This window comes from Odocoileus virginianus, chromosome 3 (genome assembly GCF_023699985.2).
Source record: "Odocoileus virginianus isolate 20LAN1187 ecotype Illinois chromosome 3, Ovbor_1.2, whole genome shotgun sequence".
NCBI classification, from domain to species: Eukaryota; Metazoa; Chordata; class Mammalia; order Artiodactyla; family Cervidae; genus Odocoileus; species Odocoileus virginianus.
In genome coordinates this window covers 16,926,866-16,943,216 of record NC_069676.1, presented here as the reverse complement: position 1 = coordinate 16,943,216, position 16,351 = coordinate 16,926,866, and the positions used below count along the sequence as shown (strand labels likewise).

The 16,351-nt window shown below is 58.9% G+C and overlaps 1 protein-coding gene across 2 annotated transcripts in view; it reads left to right on the top strand.

Moving 5' to 3' along the window:
- Positions 1–16,351, top strand: part of KDM4B (lysine demethylase 4B) — a 117,850-nt gene that overhangs the window by 27,400 nt on the left and 74,099 nt on the right. For both annotated transcript variants that reach the window (XM_070464917.1, XM_070464916.1), the window contains exons 2-5: positions 740–844; positions 9,261–9,426; positions 12,593–12,768; positions 13,610–13,724. In XM_070464917.1, coding sequence (XP_070321018.1) covers positions 9,286–9,426; positions 12,593–12,768; positions 13,610–13,724 — 432 coding nt within the window. In that variant the 5' untranslated portion in view covers positions 740–844; positions 9,261–9,285. The remainder of the gene's footprint in view (positions 1–739; positions 845–9,260; positions 9,427–12,592; positions 12,769–13,609; positions 13,725–16,351) is intronic.

Here is a 16,351-nt window from a genome sequence, read left to right as displayed (position 1 = left end):
CGCTGAGTTGGGGAAGGTACGGGGGACCTAGTTCCATGCAGCCAGGACCCCAGGACCCCAGGACCTAGCTGCCCAGTCCAGAAGGTTGGCCCCCAGTGACCCGTCTGGCCTTGGGCAACATGTGAGACATCACTGTTGCAGGGAGGGTCTGGAAGCCCCCAAGCCCAGGTGTCTGGAAAGTGGGGGCGGGGAGGCCAGACTGTTGGGGGCCTTGGGGCCACACCCCGTGTTTGGAATCTTGATCCGGGGTCCATTCAGCAAATGTCCCTGAGCCCAGCTGTGAGTGCCGTGGTTGGGATCCTGTGCTCCGTGAGGGTCTCCGCTGCACACGGCTGCCCCGGGGGGTGTAGATGGCAGTCATCGCGTGGCGGTTCCCGTCCCACTGTCTTCCTTCAGGGACACCTTCCCTGCCTGCGGGGTTCCCGAGCAGGCAGGACTTTGTGTGCATCTCCCAGGAGTGTCTGTACCCTAGGGCTTCCAGAAGCTTCTTGGGTCTGATGCGATTGTTCATGGAGGCCCTTGCTTCCTCAGCTGATGTTTAGGAGCTGAGTGTAGACTGGGCCGTTTTCGGGAGGCGTAGTGGGGAAGGTGCTCATGGTTGTGGATTTTCATGTCCCTGGAAACGTCTGAACAGAGGCAGGCATGCCTGGGCTACAGGCAGCTGCAAGGTGCATAATTTGGAGTTAAGATCCAGCAGCCATCAGTTTCGTTCACCATGCTTTTATTCTGTGCATTTTAGAAACCATCGCCATTGCTGAAACCCCGCAGAAACCCTAAGAGAAGCCACTTACTGGACTTTTGGTCTCTGCGACCTTGCTCCCCACGACCGACCAGGAACCGTGAAGTAAGTGGTGTGTGGTTCCGTCCCCAGGGCTGCTGGTGGAGAAGGCGGCCCTGTTTAGTTCTGAGTTCCTGGGGTGTCCAGGGACCTGATGCCCCAAGAGGAGCCCGGACCCCTCAGGTGGTTCTGCTGGGTGGGTCTGTTCTCCTGTGGGCTCCATGTCTGCACGTTGGCCCGTCGTTTCCAGAAGCCCTGAGAAGCCTCGTGCGTTTCGGGGGGCACCACCAGGCTTGCTCAGGATGAGCAGCCCCGTCTGCGTCGTGTCCCTCCCTGGGTGGGATGCCATGTCTGGCTTCATCAAGGGGCATATTCACGCCACCCCAGTCATGGGGAGGGGAGGGTCTCTAAAAATGAAGGATTATTTTTTGAATGCTTTGAAAAGAATCCTGGCGGCCCAGCTGCTTCTGAGTTTCAGCTCCAGGGTTTCCACCTTCTCCTGGACTTTTCTAATTAACCAGGGACAGAGGGTTCACAGAGGGTGGCCTCTGAAGATGGCCCGAGGGGATCACTAGTGATAGGAGAGGGTACAGCCTGAGCATCTCTGATCAGCACCCATGGGTGGGGGAGGATTCAGGGTGGGACGAGCGGCCCCATGCTCCAGGCCACGGTGAGGAAGGCTCGTGTTCAGTGTTGACCTTATCTGCAGGCTCCTACCAAGGCCTCGTGGCTGATGAGGGCCTAGCATGGACTAGAACGTGGCCTTGTGTTCTACCATGATTTAGGAACCCAGGAGTTGGGCTGTGGAGCTCGGGTTCCCCTCTCCCTGGGGTGGCGTGCAGGTGTTGCTCCTTAGAGGGTAGCTGTCAGGCCTCTGAGTCTGGGGTATGGCCTGAGGACTCCCTGGCCCACTGTCTGTTCTTGTAAATAAGGTTTTATTGGTGCGTAGCTGCATCTGTTCATTGATATCTCCCTTCTCACAGTGGTGGGATTGAGTGGTGCCCAAGGGGCTCTGTGGGCAGCCTCATGATGGGCACATCCTCTTCAGAGGGTCGTGACAAGGAGAACTTTTTTTTTCAAAGTTCAAACAGATACTGAAGATCAGGAGCAGAAGGTGGTCTTAGTCCAAGTTTTTTGGTGGAGAAATGAGATAAATGTTTCTTGTTTGCTCCTGTCGTTTTGAGCAAAGGCCCTGACCCTAGGGTACACGTGACTGTTGATTCACCTGCCGCCTGCAGTTTGGCGGGGGGGTACTTAAGTGGAAAGACTGGGTGTCGAACCAGGACACCCTTATTGCCCGAGTTGCCCGAGGTTGTGACTGGCTTTGCCCCACGTGGCTTATTGAGGTTTCTGTGGGCCAGTGCTGCTGGCCCTGCAGCATCATCCGAGTGTGTGGGCCTGATCCTCGCTGTTCCCGGGTGGTACATGCTTGCTCTCGGATCAGCCAAGGGGCTCTGGGAATGTGGAGGATGGGCTGAACCCGGGAATAGAACTCCAGGGCAGGACCTCTGCCTGCGGTGTTACGCAGCCCAGCTTACAGTTCACACCTCCTGACTCCTTCCCACAGCTCAGCCGAGTGGCAGGGGGACTGATGAGGCGACAGCCTTGTACCCTGTGAGTCAGCCTGCAGGAGCACTGGCTCCAACGTGAAGACGCAGGCCAAGGTCACCTGGGGGGGAAGAGTGGCTAGAAGCAGCTCCCAGGGCTTTCTGGGGCCTCAGGCTGTGCCTGTGAGTCATCTCTGCAGCCAGAGAGAGTCTCGAGGCTCTGTGCCTGGGGTGCTGTCCGTGTCTGCGTAGTGGGAGGACAGTGGGGGTCGGGGGGTGGCATTGCAGACCACTGAGTATTGCTTGGTCCTCTTCCTGGGTTTCTAGAAACTTCTGTCTGAGCGAGTGGGCAGAGGTGCGGTGACTATTACTTATTTCTTTCTGGGATGGATTTTTTTTTTTTTAATATTCTTTTTAAAAAATTTATTTTTGGCCCTGTTGGGTCTTGGTGGCTGAGTGCATGGTTTTCTCTAGTTGCAGCGAGCAGGGGATATGCTTTGATGCAGGCCGTGGGCTTCACATTGTGGAGCACAGAGTGTGGGCGCATGGACTTCATCTCATGGGGCTTAGTTGTCCGGAGGCATGTGAAATCTTCTGGGACCAGGGATCCAACCCGTGTTGCCTGCATCACGAGGTAGATTCTTAACCACTGACCTACCAAGGAAGCCCTATGTGATGGATTTTTCTCATGTTTGAGGGAGATGGAATAGTGCCCCCCAAGATGCCCAGGCCCTAATCATGGGACCTGTGAAGATGCTCCCTGACATAGTGAGAGGATCTCAGCAGCTGGGACGACGTTAAAGATCAGGAGATGGGTGCTCAGCCTGGGTTATCTGAGCTGTCTGATGTCATTACAAGAGTCCTTCTCGGAGAAGGAGACCTGGTGATGGAGGCAGAGGTCAGAGAAAAGAGCCTGAGAGACGGGACATGCTGCACTGCTGGCTGTGAGGATGGAGGGAGGGGCCCGAGCCAGGGAGGTGGTACCTCTAGAAGCTGGGAGAGTCAGGAGCCCCCCAGAAGGCACACAGCTCATGAGAGATCCGCACAGGACTCCTGGCCCTCACAACTTGGGGGGGAGTTTGCACTGTTGGAGCCCCTAGGTTTGTGGAGGTTGTTTGGTAGCTGACAGGAATGCATGCACAGAGATGTGGGTCATTCTTCGTTTGTGCCTTTCAGTCTTGGCGTCGTTCAGGTAAATGTCAGGATGGACCCAACCTGGTGCTCGGGGCCCTGCCCTCACCCTGTGCCCACACAGGCCCCGTCTGGCCTCGGCCTCCCACCTTCCTGCCTCTGGGCTCTGCTCGCCTTGTCCATCTCACTCCTGTAGCAGGTTCAGTCCAGTTCCATGGGGTGGACTCAGGTTGAGGCCATGTCCTTGCATCCTCTGAGGGGCCCCTGGCGCCTGTGCTCCCCCGTCTTAGTGCTCCTGCTGTGTGGAGGCGGCACCCTGAGCCCCCGATCCAGCTGCACAGGCCAGGGAGCAGAGGGGGCAGAGGTTTCTCTGACATGGGCTGGGGATGTGGAAGGGCAGCAGGTAGTGGCCCCGAGTGCCCCCTGGACTTCAGGCTCTGTGTGTTCAGGGAACACACCCAGTGTGCAGGGAACCCGGGTGGACTTCAGGCTCTGTGTGATCAGGGAGCACGCCTGGTGTGCAGGGAACCCGGGTGGACTTCAGGCTCTGTGTGATCAGGGAGCGCGCCTGGTGTGCAGGGAACCCGGGTGGACTTCAGGCTCTGTGTGATCAGGGAGCGCGCCTGGTGTGCAGGGAACCCGGGTGGACTTCAGGCTCTGTGTGATCAGGGAGTGCGCCTGGTGTGCAGGGAACCCGGGTGGACTTCAGGCTCTGTGTGATCAGGGAGCACGCCTGGTGTGCAGGGAACCCGGGTGGACTTCAGGCTCTGTGTGATCAGGGAGCATACCCAGTGTGCAGGGAACCTGGGTGGACTTCAGGCTCTGTGTGATCAGGGAGAGTGCCTGGTGTGCAGGGAGCCTGGGTGGACTTCAGGCTCTGTGTGATCAGGGAGCATACCCAGTGTGCAGGGAACCTGGGTGGACTTCAGGCTCTGTGTGATCAGGGAGAGTGCCTGGTGTGCAGGGAACCCGGGTGGACTTCAGGCTCTGTGTGATCAGGGAGTGCGCCTGGTGTGCAGGGAACCCGGGTGGACTTCAGGCTCTGTGTGATCAGGGAGAGTGCCTGGTGTGCAGGGAACCCGGGTGGACTTCAGGCTCTGTGTGATCAGGGAGCATACCCAGTGTGCAGGGAACCTGGGTGGACTTCAGGCTCTGTGTGATCAGGGAGAGTGCCTGGTGTGCAGGGAGCCTGGGTGGACTTCAGGCTCTGTGTGATCAGGGAGAGTGCCTGGTGTGCAGGGAGCCTGGGTGGACTTCAGGCTCTGTGTGATCAGGGAGAGTGCCTGGTGTGCAGGGAACCCGGGTGGACTTCAGGCTCTGTGTGATCAGGGAGCACGCCTGGTGTGCAGGGAACCCGGGTGGACTTCAGGCTCTGTGTGATCAGGGAGAGTGCCTGGTGTGCAGGGAGCCTGGGTGGACTTCAGGCTCTGTGTGATCAGGGAGAGTGCCTGGTGTGCAGGGAGCCTGGGTGGACTTCAGGCTCTGTGTGATCAGGGAGAGTGCCTGGTGTGCAGGGAGCCTGGGTGGACTTCAGGCTCTGCGTGATCAGGAAGCATACCCAGTGTGCAGGGAACCTGGGTGGACTTCAGGCTCTGTGTGATCAGGGAGCACGCCTGATGTGCAGGGAACCCAGGTGGTAGATGGTGCTCCAGGCAGAGAAGGATGAAGTCGGGAACTGTATGCAGGTTCGAGGGACATGTGACAGAGTGCCAGGCTCATGTGGTGCGCTGGAGAGGGGGTCGGGACAGGGCTGGGAGTATCGAGCTCTGCCTCCAGGGTGGATTCCGTCTTGACTCCTGTTGAGGGGCAGCTGCTCCTCCTGGGCCGAAGCCTGCTCAGGGGCTCCCAGTTGTCGTCCCCTGTTGGGAACTGGGCTTTGGTGCAGGAGCTGAGCCAAGATGGGGACAGACCCGGGGCTGGCCAGGAGTCCCAAGGAGGCTGGGGCTTTACCTGGCAGCAGATGGAACAAGCAGAGGGAGGGGCCGGGGGGAGAGATCTCAGGGAGAGACACCTCAGAGGGCCCCGGAATCCTTTTCAAAGTCAGTGCACTCCTCAAGGTTTAGCTGTGTTGTGAGGTTACATTTTCTCCAGAGGACATACCTTTCCACACACTGAGTACTATATTCTTGTCAAACCCCAGAGTTGCAGGTTCCCAACGTCCAGTTCGTGGACAACATCTGCCATCAGCCTCAGAAACCCTTAGTCCGGGGCCCACTGGGTCAGAAAGACGAGACTCTCCTGGGGAGGCAGCGTCCCTGCCAGTCATCTCTCGTCTGAGTCCTGGGTCTCAGATGGACAGAGTGTGCCTGGCTGTAGGAGGCCCACCCCTTGGGGGTGTTTGTCACCCACCCTCTCCTTCCCGAGGCGCTCAGGCTCAGCGCACTCCACTGTCCTTGGCTCCTGGGGGTGCCTACCCCAGGCTGGGGTCCAGATCCAGAGAGCCTTCTGCTCCTGGGAGGGGCGGAAAAGAGCCACACCTGGTCACCGCGGTGCAGCACAAATGGGGTGGCAACCTTCATGGGAGCAGCCAGAGTACCCCTACTGCCCAGCCCATGAGTCCCCAAGTTTGAAGGCCACTGGGCGGAGGTACCAGCGCAGGAGGGCCCCTCTGGGCTGGACTCACTGGGACCTAGAGGGCGGGGATCCCTTGTCAACCTGACTCAGTGGTCCCTCTTGTCAGATGTGTCTTGGTGAGGAGGAACCCCCAGGACGGCCGGGCAGTGCCCCTCCCGTCTGGTCCTGCTCCTCCGTCCCAGGCGGTGGGGGCTGCAGGGGGCCTGGGGGGCCTCAGGAAGGCCGAGTCATGCAGGGTCTCCTGAACACATGACTTTAAAAAGAGAAGATCACTTTATTGAGAGGTGATTCGCAGAGCAGACGGTTTGTCCATTCAGCTTGTGTAAAACTCCCTGATTGTGGCCTGTATGGATGCTCTGCCCGGAGCCTCAGGATGAGGAATGGGGAGAGAGGGGCACAGTCTTTGCTGCTAGGGGCTTTGAGAGCCAGGGCGGGGCCGGCGGGGGGACCCACCAAGTGTCTCTGGAGTTCACACCTCCTGTAGACACCTCCATGGCCGACACCCAGGGGGTGTCCTCCGTCCTTCATGGAGTGAGGGGCTCAGGTTTGGGGGAGCCCTTCTGTGGGCTGAAGAGATGAGGGCTCTAGTCGCCCATCCTGCCAGGCTCCAGAGGTTTCGTTTTTGCAAGTGCAGAACTTTTCTTCTTTTCTTCTCCCCCACCCCAACCTCTGTTTCTCTTTTGGCGGGAGCAGCAGCTTTATTGAGATTGACTCCACCCACCAGCCAGTTCCTCCATTTAAAACACAAAATTTTGACGTGTGTGTTCAGAGTCCTGCAGCCATCACCACAGTTGAGGGGAACATTTCCATTGCTCCCTAAAGAAACCCGACCTTAGCCTCTGGGGTCCTTCTGGTTCTGCTTCTCTCACCAAGCATCACATTTTTGAGGTCCGTCCCGCTGCAGCAAGTGTCAAGGCTTCCTTTTGTACCGTGGCCGAGCGGCACTCCCGACGTGCCGCTGAGTGGCGGGGCTGGTTTGTGTACCTTCATTTCGTGATGGACACTCGAGGTGATTCCACCTTTTGGCTGCTGTGAGGCGTGCTGCTGTGGACATCTGTGTATAAGTTTTCATGTGGACATAGGTTTCTCTTGGGTGTGTACTGACTAGTAGGATTGCTGACTTGTGTGGTCAGTGCCACATTTAGCTTTTGGGGGGACTGCCGGGCTGTTTTCCACAGTGGCGGCGCCGTTTCGTGTTTCTGCCAGCTGGGAGTCCGGGTTCCTGTTTCCCCACCTCCTCACCTGCACTTGTCATTATCTGCTTGTTCACTCTGGTTGTTGTGGGCAAGGTGTGTCTCACTGTGGTTTCCATTTGCTTTGCCCTGGTGGCTGACCACCTCGAGCATCTTTCCATGCGCTTATTGGCCATTTGCGTCTCTTTGGAAAAATGTCTGTTAGAGTCCTTTTCCCACTGTTTAATTGTGCTGTTTGTCTGTTCACAACCGAGTTGTTAGAATCCCGCTTGTCTTGGCATGGTATGGTCTGGTCAAGAGTGTGTCCATCTTTCTGGACTATTCTGAGTTCCCTCATGGGGGGTCCTTGGTCCCCTTGTGTTTCCAGAAGTTTGGCCCAGGGCTGGATTTCAGTCAGATTCCTTTTGTTATCTTCTTAAGTATGTACGTGTTTGATTTTCATTTGCCCTCCTTCAAAGAAACATGTCAGGGGTTATGGAGTATTGGGATTATAAACCGTTTTAATTTTCTTCTTCATATTTACTTACTGAAAGCTTCATTGCAAAGGGCACGAATAAGAGGAAAAACCTCACACCCACTTCCCTGCTGAGCTGAACCTGCATGGCGGTGGTGGGTGGAGAAGCTGGGTCTCTTGCCAGGTGCAGCTGTCGGAAGCTCCACCTGCTTGCATCCCCACCCCTCGATGGGAAAGCGGAGGGCGCTTGGGTGGGCAGGACAGGCTGATCTTGGGGGGAGACAGGTGTGGTGTCCTGCTTGGGCTCATCTCCCCCCAACAATGTGGGGGCGGGGATGGGGGGCAGTCCCTGAGGAAGGGTGGGCTCCCCGCTTGGGGATGCAGTGGTGACCCCCAGAGTCTGTACCAGTCCTGTCAGCCGTGAGGGTGACCTTCACGGCGGGGCCTTACCTGCCGCCCCTGTCCCTGCCCTGAGCGCCCAGGTGTGGCGTGGGGTGGCCCAGGGCAGGGCTGGTTCTGGCGCCTGTCCTCCAGGCCTGTCCCAGGGAGCTGCCGGCTCAGCGGCTGTTCCTGGGCTTGTGCTGCCCTCTAGTGCCCGCTCCGGGGAGGGTGTTTGGAGAGCTGGTGGCTATGACTTGGTCAATGGACATCGCCCCCCACTTCCAGTCTGGCGGGAGTCCTGCTCTTCTCACCCCCCCCCCACTCACTTTGTGGGGGGCCTGGACTTGGTGACTTTTTCTCCTAGTTCTGGGTGTGCGTGCACTGGGGTTCTGACCTTGTCCACATCCTGGAGTGAGTCTGTTTTCTCTTGTTTGGAAAATTTAACCTGCCAACAGGGACCCTTCCCCAGTGTGTGTCCCTCAGTGTCTCCCTGGCTAGGATGGGCCACAGCCTCCCTGCTGGTCCCTGTGACTCTCAGAGCAGGAGAGGCCTCTCTAGCCTGCAGACTTGTTACCTGGAGGAGGTCCCCCCCACTGACTCTCCTCCTCTGTGCCGCGTGATCCAGGCTTGGCTTAGCCCAGGGTGATGGGGCTCTGCTCTCCTGGTTTCAGGTCCTGCCTCAGGCAGCCCGTGGGTCGCTCCCGTGGGTCACTGGGACCTGGGTTCACTGACAGCAGCCGGCCCAGTGCTGGAGGGACCCAGGCGCTGCTCACCTGCCTGCCTACCCGTCCATGGTGGCCCTGCCTGAGGAGGGCTTCCATGTTCAGGAAACACATACACACACATGACCTTACTCCCTTTTCCAGCCTGCCCCATGCCGCTGCCCCTGGATTCCAGCTCCACGATCAATGTCAGTGAATCTGGACATGACCCTGATATGAAAAGATTTTTATTTCCAAGGCCCCTTGTTTGAAATGGGGGCTCAGGCCTCCAGCATCGCAGGAGCTCTTATAATGAGGCCAGCTCTCTTTGTAATTAATTGAAGTCATTTGGTCTTTTGTGCAGGAGATGAAGCAGCCCTGGCTCCCCTGGGCCCCATTCAGCTGCACAGCCTCTGTCCTTGGGTGGGATGCTTTGGGCCCTCGTTGAGGGCGGGGGACCGGCTGGCGGCGGTGGTGCTGACGTTCTCTGTCTCCTTGCAGGTGTGGCCATCCCTCTGCCGCAGCCATGGGGTCTGAGGATCATGGGGCCCAGAACCCGAGCTGTAAGATCATGACGTTCCGCCCAACCATGGAGGAGTTCAAGGACTTCAACAAATATGTGGCCTACATCGAGTCCCAGGGGGCCCACCGGGCGGGCCTGGCCAAGGTGAATGACCTCCGGTCCTGTAGCCACTTTCCACCGCTGCTGCTCTGTAGCCCCCTCCCCGGGACTTGGGGCCCATGAGGCACCCATTAATCCACTCCTTGAGCCCCTTATTTATTAAGGACACCTGTATGTTCTTTCCTCAAGCCCAGCACTGTTTTGGGCACTGGGATCCCTGAGGGCATGGACGCAGGGTGGGACTCAGCGCATTGTGATGGGACCCGCAGCCTCCTCACCTCCCTGGGGCTTCGTGGAGCTGATGCTGAACAGGGCTGGCTTTCTGCCTTCATATTCCTCCTTAAACACGTTTTTTGGGAGACTGTCATGTAAATGGGCAAGTTCAAACATTGTGATGGGGTCCATAGGGAGAACGAGTGCCCCCTCTGACCCCAGCCCCTCTGCCTGGGGCAGTGGGGCACCAATTCCTGCGTCTCTTCTCATGCCTTTCTCACACGGATGCGAGCATGTGTATGCGCCGTAGATGGCTGCCCACACCCTTCTGTGCAGGGCCCAGGTCTTGGAGAGCTCCTTCGTGTGCACGTGAGCCTGTGTATACATGGTTCTGCCCAGCACGTAATCTGGGAGATTCATTGCCTGTTTGGGGTTCTTTGAGTTGCTTCCCATATGCCTGTCATTGTGTCTCATATCCAGTCCTCTGTTAGTGATGCTGGGAGTCGCCCAGCCTTTTCTGCAAAGGCCAGATAGGAAATATTTTCAGATTCTTGGGCCGGACTGTCTGTCTCCACCTCTCAGCTCTGCAGCTGTGGTTGGTTCTCATCCCCACAGGCCTGGCTGTGTGCCCATAAAACCTGATGTATCAAAGTGAAGGTTTCATAGAATTTTCACCCGTTCTGAAATGTCTTCTTTGCCATTTTCCCCTAACCATTTAAAAATGAAAAAAAAAAAAAAAAGAACATGGCATCTGCTTGCTGACTGGACAGAAGCAGGTGGTGGGTGGTCCTGGGCTGTGGTCCCTGGGGGTCTGTCTCCCAGGCAGTGTCTGCAGCAAGGGGGCAGGTGTGCTGGCCCCCCGCATCCTTGGCTGGCTTTGGCTGACCATGTCACACCCATGCCTTTCATCTCAGCTGCGTGGAGAGCGAGAGGAGCGCCGTGGGCCTGCGGGACCCCCCGCATCTCTGTTCCTTGCACCCCCTACCCCCGCATGGCACAGACTCAGCAGAAGGTTCTCATCAAGGTCCCTGGCTCTAGAAGACCCTGGCCTGGTTCTTGTAGGTTCGGAGCCTCTGTTTGGGGCTGAGAGATTGGCTGGTGGCAGTTGTCAGGCCCCTTTCCCCCAGGCGCCCCGTCTGTCTGGGGTGGACTCCTGAGGCCTGGGGCCTCCCTTTATCTGGAATGTCTTCTGTCCCTGACCTCGTTCCGCGTCTGCTGGGATGCGGCGCCAGTTCTGTTTTTGGATCCCAGTCGTCCTTTCTGCCAGGAATCTTGTTAACATCATGGAATGTTCTGCCGGCAGCACCTGACGCTCCCCCCAGCCTCTCCTCTCCGCCCTCTGCCATCACCCCCGGCTCCCACTTCTGGGTGTTTCCGGTGCCTTCTGTCGCGGGGCCACTCAGGGTGCAGCCTTGTGGGCTGTGACTGAGTCTCCACACGTGACCTCGCCAGCATTTATCCTCTGGGCCCTGCATCTGTCTCTGCTCTAAGCTCTTCAAGCCGCTGGACCCACATTTTGCCAGCTTACTTGAATCGATGGGAAACCACTCAGCCTGGATATTTTTGTGCGTCAGATGTTTTCAGGCACATTTTCTCTCTGCCCTTTGTTTGAAGGTTCCTTTCCACTCCTCTTAAGTGGTGTTTTCTGTGCTCTTTGCTGTGGTGCGGGCAGGCCTCCCTGGAAGGGCAGGGTGGGGGCAGGCATGGCCGCTGGGAGAACTCCCCCGCTGTCAGTGAGACGTGCTGTGGGGCAGTCACGCCGACACACGTGCATCCTCCCTGCCCCCATCTGCAAGGACAGCACGCTGGTGTCTCTGGCCCCCAGCGGTCTCCCTGCCTCTGCAGGGACAGACGGGTCCAGGGAGACACCCTGCCACATCCCTCTTCTCCGCCCCCCCCCACCCCCACGCCGCGTATCACTTCTCCCCCATGCAGCCCTCAGCCCAGCCAGCCTCGGAGAAGGGACCGGGTGTCTTGCTGGCCTGAGCGAGCTCTCCAGACGCCAGGTCCCCTTAACTCAAGTCTCACCGGCCTTGACTGCCCTTCTGGGGTGGGTGTGTGTGTGTGTGTGGTGTTGGGGTTTCCTTTCCCATCAAAGCTACGTTTGATGACACCCCCTACCACTCGAACACTGGGCTCAGGGCAGCTGGCTGGGGGCGGGGTGAGCACTCAGTGTGAGTAGGGGGCTGGGGGGTGGGGGACTCTGGATATGTGTGGGACTTTCAGGGTGACCAGCCACATTCCTCAGCTGTTCTTGTGCTCTGGGCCACTGCCCAGCTGGGGTCCATGCCTCAGGCTGCTGGGGAAGGGGCGAGGGGGAAGGAGTCAGGAGGGGGCATGGCCTGGGGTCTAGGGCCGGGGTTAAGGGCGGTCGGGACCCTCAGTGCATCCCTGAGCCAGGAGGGGCCTGGCTCCTCTGATCACCAGGCCTGCCATCTTCAGGGCGGCTTGCGGTTCCGCTGGTTCCCAGGAGCAGAGGCTGGCCCCTCCCTTGCATCTCACAGGGTCCCCTCCATGTGCACCCCAGCTGCGCACTGCTCCCGGTGTGGCCGTTCATCCCGTGTCCCTGTTCCCTGGGCTGTGTGGCCTCTTCCCAGGAGGTGTCCCTGAAGTGGGGCTCCTGGCATGGGTGTGCACTGCAGCACCCATGTCTGCTCTGGGGCCGCACCCACGCTGAGTCCTGAACTGGGCACGCGGTGGCCAGAGGGTATGATGGTGGAGCCTCCGGGACGCAGCGAGTGCATACTATGCCAGGCAGCACTCACGGCCCACCCTGCCCACGGCTGCTCCCTGTGTGATCACACAGATCCTGGGCAGCTGCGCACAGTCCCCCCACCACCCAAGCTGCTGATGCCCAGGTTGGCCTAGCCCTGGGGCTCCAGGGAGCTTGGTGATGTGGATGGGGGGTGCCCAGTGCCCCGGTCTCTCTCCGTCTGGTGCCTGGTCCCAAGCGGCTGAGCCCAGGGAGGGGCCTCTGACCACTCTCCTGGTCTTGCAGATCATCCCCCCAAAGGAGTGGAAGCCGCGGCAGACATATGACGACATTGATGATGTGGTGATCCCAGCGCCCATCCAGCAGGTGGTGACCGGCCAGTCGGGCCTCTTCACACAGTACAACATCCAGAAGAAGGCCATGACGGTCGGCGAGTACCGGCGCCTGGCCAACAGCGAGAAGTACGTGGGGCAGTGTCGGGGGTGGGGCAGACACAGTGCCCACAGAGCCTGCCTGTGTGCCCCGGGTGGGCCTCATCACCCTAGGCTCTTAGCCCCCAGGTTCTCAGGGGGCAAAATCTGGACCCTCACCTGACCCAGGGCCACGCCATGCACCTGTGTTGCCCTGAACACTGACTGCTGAAGGCCAGCCTTTCAGGGCCCGTCCATGTCCCCTAGCCCTGGGGTGCCTCCCTGTCCCTCCTGGGATGTCTCAGCTCTGCGGCACCTTCTCAGAGGGAGGCTCCTGGCAGGGTCTGTCCGAGCTCCTGGTCCAGCAGGGTCCACGTGGGCGCACACTCCAGGAGCTCGTGGGCGTATCCCTGGGCGTTCATGGCACGCGGGCACGCTCCCTTTCTGTGGAGCTCCTGGCCTCCCTGGCTGAGCTCCCTGAGACCATTGGTGCAGTGCTGGCAGTGTGTTTACTTGTTTGCTTTCAAGTGTCCTATGAGGGCACTGTCTGCCCCCACCCCATGGTGCCCGGCCCGTCATTGGTACCATCTGTACCTTCAAGGGGTAGGCAGACAGGAACTGTCAGAGTCCAGGTCCCTCCTCCAGCTCCCATGCCCCTGACCTGTGGTCTGATGTGGGGGTCCTGGGCCCCGAGAGCTGGTGAGACGGGACCACTAGGCACTGTTCCAGGCTGGACTGCCCGCCTGTCCATCCCCCTCCCCTGACGGCCGTCACACCTCGTCCTCGTGCTCCAGGGCTGTGCCCATACCAGAGTGGCCTGTGCTTGAGCAGAGCTCCTCCCCTGGTTCATCCAGCAGGTGCCCTGAGCCCCTCACAAGCGGTCTGTCCCCAGGTACTGCACCCCCCGACACCAGGACTTCGACGACCTGGAGCGCAAGTACTGGAAGAACCTGACGTTCGTGTCGCCCATCTACGGGGCTGACATCAGCGGCTCCTTGTACGACGACGTGAGTGCTGAGGCCCCGGCGTCTGGGTGGGCAGTGCGGGCGAAGGCGGGAGTGGGCTCCCTCCTGGGTGGTCAAGGCAGGGATGATGCGGGACACTCCGCTGGGCTTCTGCTGGGGCTCTACATACAGGTGGGCGCCGAGCTCAGGATGAGAGAAGCAGGCTGGAGGTCTGTAGAATCTTTCCTGCCAGGTCAGAGCGCAGCCCTGCCCGGATGCCATGCTCGGCCGCTGACCTGCAGCCTGACTCCAGGGCAGTTTTAAAAAGACAACAGCCAGCATTCCATCCCTTGTCCCAGTTGTTGTTTAGTCTCTCAGTCGTGTCTGACTCTGGCAACCCCGCAGACTGCAGGCTGCCAGGGTTCTCAGTCTTGACCTCCCAGGGCCCCTGTCAATTCTCACTTGAGTGCTTTTCTTCTCGAGTTTCTATCACTCCATCCTCCTAGAGACCTGGGAGCCGAGTTCCCAGCCAACCGAGCTGCCCCTGGCTGCATCACTTTTAGTCCCCTTGCTGCCTTCGGGCCTATGCTGCCCGAGGCCTGTCCAAGCGGTGAGACCAGACCGCTCCCCTGACTGAAGCTTGATGCCAAGGCCTCGGGCAGGGCTGGTGTCGAGCAGAGTGGGACTGTGTTTTGTGGGGATGGTTTGTAAATATTTACGGGACCTCGAATATTTGGGGGGATGGTTTATAAATGTTTACGGGACCTCCAATAACCCTGGGAGGGACCTAATGGGGTTCATTACAGGGCTCCGAAGCCTGACTCTCTCCAAGGTGTTCTGCCCTGCTAGGATCCAGGCCTGTCCACACCCCCTCTGCCCGCTGTGTGACCCCCACTCCATCCCTCTGAAGGCTGTCTGCTGAGAACACTCTTGTCCACTCAGCCCTGCTCCCCTGAGGGCGGCTGTGGGCGCCACCTGGTCTCGGGCTGGGAGGTAAGGGTGGGAATAAAGTTCCTCTTGAGAGAAGGGTCAGGACCCTCCCGGGCGCCCAGGGGAGGAACCTGTTAGAACCAGCGGCTTGTGTTTCCCAAGAAGCATGGGAAACCTGTGACCTTGCTTGTGTCCCGAGCTGAGTCGCTGCTGGCGTTTCAGCTTCACAGAGCTCGTCTGACCTGTGGCGGCTTTTCCCTCTTCTGCTAGCAGGTTTGCCTCGTGGAGCAAGGCACCAAGGGTGTTAGTTTGTTACCTGGGAGGCGCGGATCAGGCTTTAAGTGAGCTCACCCACGTCCCCTAGAACCCAGGGAGGCACCCTCATCCTGGGTCCAGTACCAAGTTTGCCCCTCGCGCCTGCTTCCTCCTTTCTGAGCCTTGGTTTCCCCATCAATAAAGTGGGGCACAGTGAGTGCAAGGAACCCTTCATTAGGGGTATCCCAGACCCTGAGCTCGTCCTCTTGGACTTGACCCCAGAGGCAGATGACCCACAAGTCCAGCCCTCTTCCAGACTAGCACACAGCCCCTGGCAGCAGGGCAGTACCTACTCGGAGGACACGGTCACAGATGCCCTGTCGCATGCGCTGCTGCCCAGGCCCATGACTGCCCCCGCGCCACATCCCTGCCCTGTGCACCTCCCATGCACCTTGCCCCATCTCCTGCCCATGCACCTCTGAACGTAGGGGTCGATCACCTTGTCGTTGGCGAGTTTTCCAGTTACACCAGTGTGTTTTTGTACCACCAGCCAGCTGACCCTTGGGCCAGTGCAGAGGTTCTGATGTCAGATTGATGAGGGGCTAGTGGGGCCGTGTGCCTTGCACTTCCTGGGGCTCCTTGATATCCATTCACTGCTCCCCCTGCTTCTCTGCTTACTTCAAGGGCCTCCAGACCCAGGGAGAGGGATTTCATCTCCAGGCCCCCATTCCCCACATCAGGCCACTGAGGCCCTGAGCCGTCATCCCTAGAGGCCAGGATCAGGGCTGGGCTCCCCCAGCTCTCCCTGGTTTCATCGTGTTCAGGGCTCCTCCTGGGAGCAGCTCTGGCAGAGCACCGCGGTGGGCATCCCCCAGGCCACGTCTGGTCTCTAAACACAAAGAGGGTGATTTCCCTGGGCAGGATGAAGCGTCTCTTCCGTAACTAGCACCCTTTCCCTTAGGACACTTAGCCCTTCCAGGAGATTCCCCAGCTCTGAGTGGGGGGCGTCGCGGCTCCATGGCTGGGAACCTTGCTGCGTCCCGCTCCGTGTGCAGTCCCAAGCTAGTGTTAAAGTCCAGGCCAGCTGGCAGGTGGCCCAGCTGCCTGTGCTCTGCGCCTCCAGCCGGCAGCCGTCCTGACTTGGCCATGGTGTGGGCCTCCGGGTGGGGGCGGGGGAGGTCAGTGTCAGCGTCCCGCCTCCCCAGCGGCCCGGCCCAGCTCGCCGCTCTGCTGCTCAGTCTATGGATCGTGACTTCTTGGAGGGGAATTTGACCCCAGCAGCCTGAGAGGACAGAAGAACGGAAGTTCATGTGCTTGAGTACAGGGTGGGTGTGGAGTTGTATGCCTGTTGGTCAAATGACCCGTCATTTTCCACATAGAGTTTTGGAAAGTTAGTGCCAGTTGGGTTGCTTTGTTTATTTGTTGAGTATTTGAGTCATTGCTTTTTTAAACATTATTAAGATATAATTCACAAAGCATACAAACCACCCGTTTAAAACAGACAT